The following is a 10,352-nucleotide window of genomic DNA, read 5'->3' on the forward strand; positions in this document are numbered from 1 at the left end:
GTCAAGAATTAATAGTTAGAACGTGAAAAGTGAAAGAAGTTAACTGAATACATATTAGAAATTAATTCAGGGAAAGGAGAACATATATGCATAGAAATACTATTGTTTTAATATATATCATTATATATATTTTTTATTGGAATTTGTATTATTTTAATCAGGGAATCGTTGATATTTTACCGTTAAATCTGATAGAAGGAGTTAAAGATAGAATTCAATTGATTGAGCTGGTTCAGCCTTTGTAACTCCACAGTGCCTCTTTGATACCGACAATTGTATCAGTTTTTTTGTTAAAATCAGCAGTGGTTCAGTGAAAGTAAAATTGGACATACTAGTTTACCTTGATAAATTAATAATTATTAATTAACAAACACAAAGGATCTAAGCTTTCACATTGATCCTACTGAATACTTAGTCTTTCTCTTTCACATCATACACATAAGTGCTTCTGGAATCGACTTATCTTGTGTAATCGTTAAACAACATGTTACTTATAACCCCTTCGACATTATAAGATGATATCACGCTTAACGATAAACACGCAACATTATGGATATGGTGGTTTTGGAGTGTGACGACCATTAGCCCCAGATGGAGGGTAATCATGGAGTTCCATGTCCATCCTCTCAGCAATTCTTGCCTCCACCAGCTCCCACTTCATACCAATCATAACCTATACATTCATATACACATCGAACATATATATAAGCTTCTTTCTCCATATCTAATAAACAATTAAATCCATCATGCATGCGTCTTAAACAAGCTTTTAACCTGTGGTTGTTATACTTATTAAAAATCTAAGCAAATGTGACTGTGACATAATCATTACAATTTTGAATCACTTTCTAAAACACTGTATCTAGTGATATGATGTATATCTAATTAGGACAAAAACTTTGTATATACCTTGTGGTTGTGGATATTCACCCCTGCAAGATCAAGAACTTTAAGATCATGCGTAAGGCTTTCAGTTCCTGTTTATAAAGAACAATGAAGAAGATGAGGAACAAAGAAGAAGTAGATCTCTACAAGAATGAAATTGGAGGAAATAGGTTATAGAGTTTACTAGTAACCGGGACTGCTTCAAGGCATACAAAATGAGAGAGTCCTAAAAGGATTAGAAGCAGGAGGAGAGTGCCCTTCATTCTTGTTTAGTATAGTAACAGACAACTTCTCAACAAAAGCTCTTTGTTGTGTTACTTCACACACACAGGTCTCAATATTTATACATGTAGATTATGGATTTTTTAGAATATTTGTTTTAGTATGCAAAGCGCATGTATGATGGAGGGGGCAATGGTACTGCCAAATTCAACGCGTTTCCACTTAGGAAAACTTTCATGAGTTACAGGTACAGGGGGCCGGAATTATAATTTTTGGTGGACATGATGAAATTATATATATATGACACAGTGACAGCAAAAAGTTGAGGAGCACACAATGGAAAGTGGAATATGACACAAAAATGTTGGGGCACGGTGGAAAAAACCCAACCTGCTACACTAATCCAAGTCAAGGTTATGTGAACATATTTATAGCCATGAACCTATATTCCATTGTGAATAGTGTGGAACAGTACAAATAGATATACATCCATGAAAATAAATAAAAGATTGAGTACATTTTGCACCTTTATTAAGTCTACTGCTATATAACAAAGGTATAAGGCAAACAAATCTGGCAATGAGATTTGGTAGTGATTTTCAGTATTTGAAACTCTTAAAAATTCAAGCGTGAGTTGAGAATCTTTCATTGGATGGAGACGAACAATATATTAGAAGAAAAATCTATAAATTTATTATTTTTTGTTTTAGGTTGGAGATGTTATCAAAGATATGGATTGTCTCATGACTTATCCATATTGAATTTCCATGTATTAACTCTCCTTTATTTGGGAGAACGAATTTAATTATGGAGGATCAAGATGAAAGTTATATTGATACAACAAGTTTAGGGGGATGTTACTAGCACAAAATATATAAACAACGACTATTTAATTAATGCAGTTTTACGGTTAGTCATTGTTATTCAAAACCTGGTGGTATTTTTGAAATTAATTTCATTTATGAATGCGGCTATTTGTAATAGTCGCATTCTTAAATCATTTTTTACCCTATTTTTGAAGCGCACCATTTACGCTTTCATACTTTCTTTCTTTTTTGCGCTTTGCGTTTTCTCTTTGTTTCTGCTATGGTCTTCCTCACTTCTTCTACGAGTTTAATTGTGTTTTCGTACCATTGTAAGTTCGTTTCGATTCGCTCTCTTTCTTCTTCACTAATGGTTTATAAATTTTTTTCGTTTCACTTATTTGTTTGTTTTCTTGAATTGAAAAAAGGTTCTCTGACGCTTCATTTTCTCTTTTGTTTTTGCTCTCGTGTTTCCTCTCGTTTTCTACGAGCCTTCATTGTCTTCTTTGTGCCATTGTAAGTTCGTTTCGAGTTCTCTTTCTTCTTCACCATTGGTTTATGTATATTTTTTCGTTTCTCTTATCTATTTGTTTTCTTGTATTGACGAAGGTCACCACACTACAAAAAAAAATGATTTACCTACAGACAAAATCCGTATGTAACAGCAGAAATCCATAGGTAAATCAGCATTACCTACGGATTTCCCACGGAAAAAAATTCGTATGTAATGTTAGCGTCGGTAATTTACCTACGAAATATGAACCCGTGGGTAACAGCAGTCTGTGGGTAATACCCACGAACATCAGTCCGTAGGTAATACCCACGAACAACAATCCGTAGGTAATTTCGTATGTAATCATACATTCATCAAAGTATCTATTCATACATTTAAATGAATGTCTTTTTTAAAACCTGTATAATTTAACATATCCAACACACATTTAATTTCAAATTCAAATATAACATAATTAAAGTCTCATCATATAAAAGATAACATAATATAAAGTCAAGTCCACTTGAAACATCTAAAAATCAAAACAAACTTGAAACATAACTGAAGATCCTAATTCAAAAGTCAAGTGAACTTGTAATGTAATTTGTTGTTCAAAAAAACTACAAACATAATCCTAATAGTCTGCATAATGATTATCGTCATCTTGTTGTTGCGTAGGTGGTTCCTTTTGCCTTGGTGGTTCTTGTGGCGACAGTACTTGTTGAGATTGTTGTGCAACAGAACTTCGTGCTTCAGGAGGAAGGAAAGGAAGAATGATACTAACCAATGATTTCACATGCTCAGTGAGTTTATCATTGTGTTCCTTATAATTTTGAACTTCTTCCTTTAGCAACAAAACGCTTGGTGAATCCTCAGAGGAACTCGAAGGTTGATTATAGGTGAGAGTATTACCACGTTTAAAGTTATGAGCCAAGTCTCCAACCCCGTAGATTCGACCTTTCTTCTTGCCACCTGCTGCAAGAAGCCAACTTTGAAGTCTAATTCTATCTTCCTCTGCAGAATCTATGGGGAATGATTCAGATGCAACCTCTGATCTGACTTGGGAAAGTCTACTATAAAATTCTTCCTATTATTGATACAAAAAAATAATGTCATATGTACAATATATAACTAAAATAAAGAAAAATAACAACAAAATGTAACTCACGTGTCTACATCCCAAGCATATATGACAATCATGACTTTTCACCCCAAGCATCTTCCCCTTGTCTACATCCACACATCTTGCCAAATTTGAAGAATAACCATCAGGCATACGAAGTTCTTTTATCCATTGATAAACTAACTTTGATTCCCCTGTAGTTAAAGTGTAATTTGCTTTTGGTTTTAGAATCTTCCCATTAGCTTGCAACTTTAACTCCAAATCAGGTCTCCTACAATGCAATGTTAGGTCTTTTCTTGCCTTATCATTGTCTTTTGTTTTACCTTTTACATCCATGACGGTGTTAAATATATTGTCAAAGAAATTTTTCTCTATATGCATAACATTAAGATTGTGACTCAATAAATTATCTTTCCAATATGGAAGATCCCAAAAGATACTTCTTTTTGTCCAATTATGCCACTCTCCATAACCTGGTAATTTGGACAAGTGAGGCTCATCTATGACTGTTGGTAGATTCTTAACTATATTCCAAACCTCTTCAGATGTCAACACAAGTGGTGGTCCACCCATTTCAACTTTATCCTTTTTGAAAGCTTTTTTATTCCTCCTAAATGTATGATCATTAGGCAAGAACCTACGGTGTGAGTCAAACCAACTATTTTTTTTCCATGTTCTAATCTAAAGGCCTTTGTGTGCTCCATGCAATACGAGCAAGCCAATTTACCTTGAGTACCCCAACCAGACAACATGCCATATGCATGGAAGTCATTAATTGTCCACATTAGACTTGCTCGCATCATAAAGTTTTGCTTCCTTGAAATATCGTATGTTTGAACACCACTCCACAACTTTTTAAGATCATCGATAAGTGGTTGCAAATAAACATCGATACGAGCCTTCGGATTATGTGGACCGGGAATGAGACAACTCAAAAACATATAGGGTTTAGACATGCACATTTCAGGAGGAAGATTATATGGGGTGACAATTACTGGCCAACAAGAGTAAGGTTTTGCTGATGCTTGAATATATGGATTAAATCCATCAGAGCATAAACCAAGTCGTATATTACGTGGCTTAGCGGCAAATTCAGGATGTAATTGATCAAAATGTTTCCAAGCTTCACCATCTGAGGGATGTCGTAGCACACCCGAAGGTCTTCTATTATATAGTGCCATGTCATTTGTCCTGAAGTTTGCATAGATGCAAACAATCTTTGTAATCTTGGAATTATAGGAAAATAGAACATTTTTTTCAGAGGAATTGGTTTTCTTTTACTTATTCCAACTTTTGGGTCATGATATCGTGCATGATGACAAAATTTACATTGTAGTAGTCGTCCATCACTTTTCCCATATTCATTGTCATAAAAAAAGCATACAACCTTTTACACAACAATCTATCCTCTTAGCCTTCAATCCCAACATTGACACTAACCTCTTAGCATCATAATAACTTTTTGGCAAACCCTCTTTTATTGGTGTAGCATCCGACAACATTGTTGTGATAAAATCTAAGCATTGGTTAGGAACATTCCAATTAGACTTGCAAGCTAACAATTTCATACACATTGATAATTTAGAATCTACAGCCCCTTCAAACAATGGCTCATTAGCCTCTAACAACAAATCATAAAATCTCTGAGCTTCTTCATTGGGAGGCTCCTCTCTGTTATTAAAATTAGATGGTTCAAATGTCTCATGTTGCCCAAGAGCATCGTACACCATGTCTTGCATTGCTACAAATTGTTCACTTTCATCCACATGTACATCACTACTTGAAACACGAACGTCATCGTCATTGTCATTAACATGTGGCACTTGTTCACCATGATGAATCCAAACATGATAATCATACATGAAACCGTTTTTATAGAGGTGAAGCTTGACCATTTCAATTGGAAAAATCTTTGTACATTGACATTTATCGCATGGACATCTAAGCTTCCTTTCATTCAAATAAGACTGTTGTTGACAAGCTTTAACGACAAACTCTTCAACCCCATTCACAAAACTTTCTTTTAAACCCCCTCTGCCAATATAGCATCTATCGTACATCCAACTACGATTTACATGAAACCATTCCATGTTCTGAACCAACGACAACTAAAGATTGAAGTTGCCACAAAGATGCCTTTAGCCCTTTAATGTATTAAAAAAAGAGTATTATAAGTTACTTCACCCTGAACTAACAAGTAATGTAACAATCAATTGTGTTAAAAAATGATATCTATGAACAAAGCATCTCTTAAACCAATATAATGATATATCTTAATAAGAAAGAGTTTCATAAATTATTGCATTATATGACAACATCAATTACTTCTATAAGTTCTATGCAGGACATCAATCACTTCCTAATGTACTTTTCTCCATTATAATATAAACAAACTATAGGTCTATATAGTATGTAATTTCAGTTAATACCATTCACAAAACAACAAAAAATAAAGCAAATTTTAGACCCATTCTAGTAAAAGAGGTTCAACATGCCACCAATTAGTGAAAATAATGTAGACTCTAATAAATTGCAATGGCCATATGAGTATACTTAAATCTATTTCAGAAAGACTTACCTCTTACAAATCCTTTCAACTGATATGATAAAAATCCTAAACTGTTTAAAACCTTCAAAGCAACATCCTGCAATTTTAAAAGTACAGTCAAAATTATAATAGAAAAATATTAGATTGTTTTAAAAATATTTGCTGAAGATAATATGTACTAAGAGAAGTTGAGAAAGAAAAATAGATAAATGATATCCCAACAATCAACAACCTAAAAGATAATTAATTGAGACAAATATTTTCATTTCTACTCTAACATATCATAAGAATATTTAAATCAAATACGATTTGGCTGAAAGGGATCATTTTCTTTAAAAGAAATTGAAATGAACTTGTCTACAAAATAAACTTAGTTCATAAAAAAATTAATTTGTAATCTAACCACTTAGCCTAATCACTACTATCAACATAAATAAATTGTAATATAAACATACTTACATGCTTTTCTGGGCCCAACTTTCATCTTCACCAAAAGTCCAACTTCAATATCTTCTTTTCTCAACTACAGTCCAGCTTCAATATCTTCTTTTCTCAACTACACTTGGGTAGATTATCATTAATAATTTATATTACTTATTAATATAAAACTACTCCAACGAAGGACAAAATAATATTGAATGAATCGGCTAAGGAATTGTATTGTATTCAAGCAAGGGGTAGTACATGTGGAAGACATTTTCTAGATGGTCCAACTTAAGTCATGGTGATATTGTTATTAAGTAGTACAAAACTGAAACTGAAAGGATGCTAAGTTGTTGTTGGTTTCTTATTGCTACATATTCTGTTTTCTAGAGGCAGATGAGCGTGCAGTCTTGAAGCATTTTAATTGGCCTGAGAGGAAAGTTGATGCCATGCGTGAAGCTGCAGTTGAGTATCGTGACCTTAAATTGTTAGAACAAGAGATTTTCTCCTTCAAGGATGACCCTGAAATTCCATGTGGAGCTTCCTTGAGAAAGATGGCCACACTATTACACAAGTAAGAAAGTAAATCTATATCACATATTTAAGTACTAGTTTTAAAGAGTTTAATGGTTATGCACAACACAGATAATGTAAACAGTTTTACATTGTGAACTAATAAAATATCACTGGTGATACAACTTTGAATTAGATAACATAAAAGTCAACAAACATAGCATATATGATAATTTGTACTGAGATGATGGTGTAAAATTTATATTATGAGTGCATAGTCTATTTCCTCAGTTTTAAATATGTCAGGTTTCATTGTGATAGGTCTGAGTGCAGCATACAGAGACTAATCAAGTTGAGAAATTCTGTAATGCGTTCATATCAAGATTACAAAATTCCAACTGCTTGGATGCTTGACTCAGGAATCACGATAAAGGTATCATTTTTATGCTTTCTTTGTGAATGTGATGACAACAATAACGACACTTAGTAAACCTTGTCTTTCTAATAAGATCTGGAAGTTATGGTTTAATGACATTGGCAATTCTTGAAATTAGTTTGCCTGAATAGATATAATACTTAACCATGAATTGAGTTGTGTTGTGTGAGCCATAGAGCTCCCCGCCATGTGTTGCTTTACTTTCAGTGTTTCTTTAACTCAATGAAAATGAAATGAAACAACACAACTAACTGAATGAAGAACATGCTTCAGTTTAGGATTTATTAATCCAAGTCTCTTGTAATTAATTGGTTACTGAATACTACTAACATACATTTTCTATCTTAATTTTTCAATGTAAAACTTGATTGGATGAATAATAAATATGCCATTTCTGCAGATTATCAGGTATTTCTTACTGTCTGCAAATCTCTACATACCATATATGATTATAGAAACATCATACATATACTAGGAATATCTACTATAGCAATTGTTCCATCACAAGACCTAAGAAAAGCAAGTATACTATAGTTGCCAAGCATATAACCCAATAAGGTGATGTAATTAGCTTAAACAATTAAGTGGATCATCCTAACCCATTCTAATTTCCATATAAAAGGACCATCAACCCTTTCTTTTATAAAAAGGCAAAAAACTTATTTGCAGCCACAATAGGAAATATTACACTTTTCATAATTTATGAGGCTGATTCACATATTTTGGTATGTTTTTCTAGTTTGCTGGAGGTTTGGATGCAGAAACTCTTTGTGCTTTAGAAGAGATAAGGCAACATGTACCAGGACACTTAGCAGGGTCTCGAGAACTTTTGGTTGGCATAGCGTCATCGTGAGAGGCCATTGTATTTTATGCTTTCTTTTCCTTATCCCCAATGTTCAACACTATTGACGACCATTCAGAAGAAATAAGAAGATACATGCAGAGATTTTGAAGAAAGAACTTTCCATAGGGTTCTTGAGGAAGTTTAGTAGCTAAGTTTGTACTGTTACAAACTAGTTGCTTCCTCGTCTTGTTCTATGGATAATGTAGGGGCAGGTTAGAGAAGTAGGTGCTGGACAGGTATACAAAAATCATTCACTAGAGAGCACATATAAGACTCACACAACCTACTAAAAACCAGATACACTTCCTAGAGACTTTTGAGAACAAAAGCACACTTTCCAGCAAAGTGCCATTAAGCTAAAAGACCAAAAAAGTTGGTACCTTCAAAGTTTGATGGAGTCAATAGGACAATTCCTACCATCCAAGTTCCAAGATTCCCCATTGGCAATGTGATAGCAGCAGCACACCGATCCTAGATGTGCTGGACAACATCCACTCTTCAAAGTTCCAACATAGGAAAAAACTGCACACATAAAATCAGAAAACAAGCTCCTGCAGCAACAAAACCAGCTACTTCAAAGCTCAAAGTTGTCTAATTAGCTGTTGCAGACTACATTTTAGTTACTGATGTGCTTAGCTCAAGTCGCACATTGCTTCAAAGCAATAGCAAGACACATACACCTTATGCCCCTATACACACAGCACCAGATCATACAGCAACATAAGTTGTTCCAACATCAACCCATACCACACTAACCTACAACAAAACACAGTCAAGGCCAGACAACACCTTCACAACTCAAAAGTGCAACACAGGTTCAAAAAAGGAAACTATAACTATGGCCTACCCACTAGATATTAAAAGAACAAGAACCACTGTAACCACCCTCCAACTACCTACCATCTACATTAGTAAGTGAACCACCTAATATTTGTCATGCAGATGCAGTGCAAACTATAGGTGGAGAAAACCAGCAACATCAAATTTTTCCTCCCCTGCACCTAACACCCCATTCTGCGCAGGTTTACTCCTCTTTGCCACTAGTTGGACCAACCTAGTAGAAAACCAGCCCATACTAGGCCTCTCTTATGCTGGCTCAGAAGTCTACCAGACTCCCTTAACACCAACAAAACCAACAGCTCTGAACAAAAAAAAAAATAGAAAACTCAATGTAGAATTGTACCCTAGAGAAACCTGAAGCAAGGAAACCCAATTGGGAATTTCGAACAGAGAAAAAAATACAATACAGAACATAGAAGGAAGTACAGTTAAGGGAATTGCTTATTATATTTCTTCCATTGCATTAGGCATACATTAGGTATTATTTATTGGTGCTAAATGGTGGAAGCGGTAAGCCACCGCACCGCACACCTCTCTAAACTCTCTTTAAATGTCAAGTAATCAACTGAACATTATCGTGCACTAAATCAAAGAAAAAAAATTCAATACCTTTCTAGCCTCCGTAAATCGCCCTTCAATCGTCTGAGCTTCAGGCCTCCACGACGACCACGACGACATTTTCCATTGGCTTTTCACAACATTTTCGAAGTCACCATTCAGGATTTAGGTTTACAATCAGGAACACCAGATTAGGGCTTTTGGTTTCACAAATTGAAACCAAAAATTGGGGATTTCAGTGTAGATTTGGGAAGACACGAATTTGGGTTGAAATCTTCGAACGAAACAGAGACTGGAGAGGAAAAACGGGAACTTCAAAGTTTCATTCTTTGGGCGTTTCAGAGCTTTGAAGGTGTTACAGTTTCGGTTTCTCACATTCTCACAGTTTGGTTTAGGATTTCAGAACCTCCATTGACGTTTTCAAACAAAAACTCCAGTGTTTCAGTTTAGGAAACCTGTTTCAGTCAAGGGAGCAAGAGTGTGAGAGTGTTTGAGAGGTGAGTGGAGAGGAATGTTACTCAGAAGGAAACCAACATATTTTATTTTATTTCTTAAAAAAAATTACTTTAAAATACATTAAAAACTTTCCCACCACCTTAACTTTCGTACGTAAAGTCCTTTCTCCCCTTTTTATGTAGACTAACATTACCTACGAAATCTTTGA

General features: G+C 34.5%; 1 protein-coding gene and 1 pseudogene across 1 annotated transcript; both read right to left on the reverse strand.

The window, feature by feature from the left end:
• Positions 1 to 335: 335 nt before the first annotated feature.
• LOC150025254 (uncharacterized) lies at positions 336 to 1,504 on the reverse strand. Its single transcript, XM_090295296.1, has 3 exons — positions 1,070 to 1,504; positions 910 to 977; positions 336 to 673 (listed from the first exon to the last, which is right to left on the reverse strand). Exons 1-3 carry the CDS (start codon positions 1,146 to 1,148, stop codon positions 548 to 550), a joined length of 273 nt encoding a protein of 90 aa, XP_090151422.1. The 5' UTR covers positions 1,149 to 1,504; the 3' UTR covers positions 336 to 547.
• Positions 1,505 to 3,037: 1,533 nt separating this feature from the next.
• Positions 3,038 to 5,616, reverse strand: LOC137822364 (uncharacterized; annotated as a pseudogene).
• Between the last annotated feature and the right edge of the window lie 4,736 nt (positions 5,617 to 10,352).

Source organism: Phaseolus vulgaris, chromosome 9, assembly GCF_051622355.1.
Source record: "Phaseolus vulgaris cultivar YP4 chromosome 9, ASM5162235v1, whole genome shotgun sequence".
Lineage (NCBI taxonomy): Eukaryota > Viridiplantae > Streptophyta > Magnoliopsida > Fabales > Fabaceae > Phaseolus > Phaseolus vulgaris.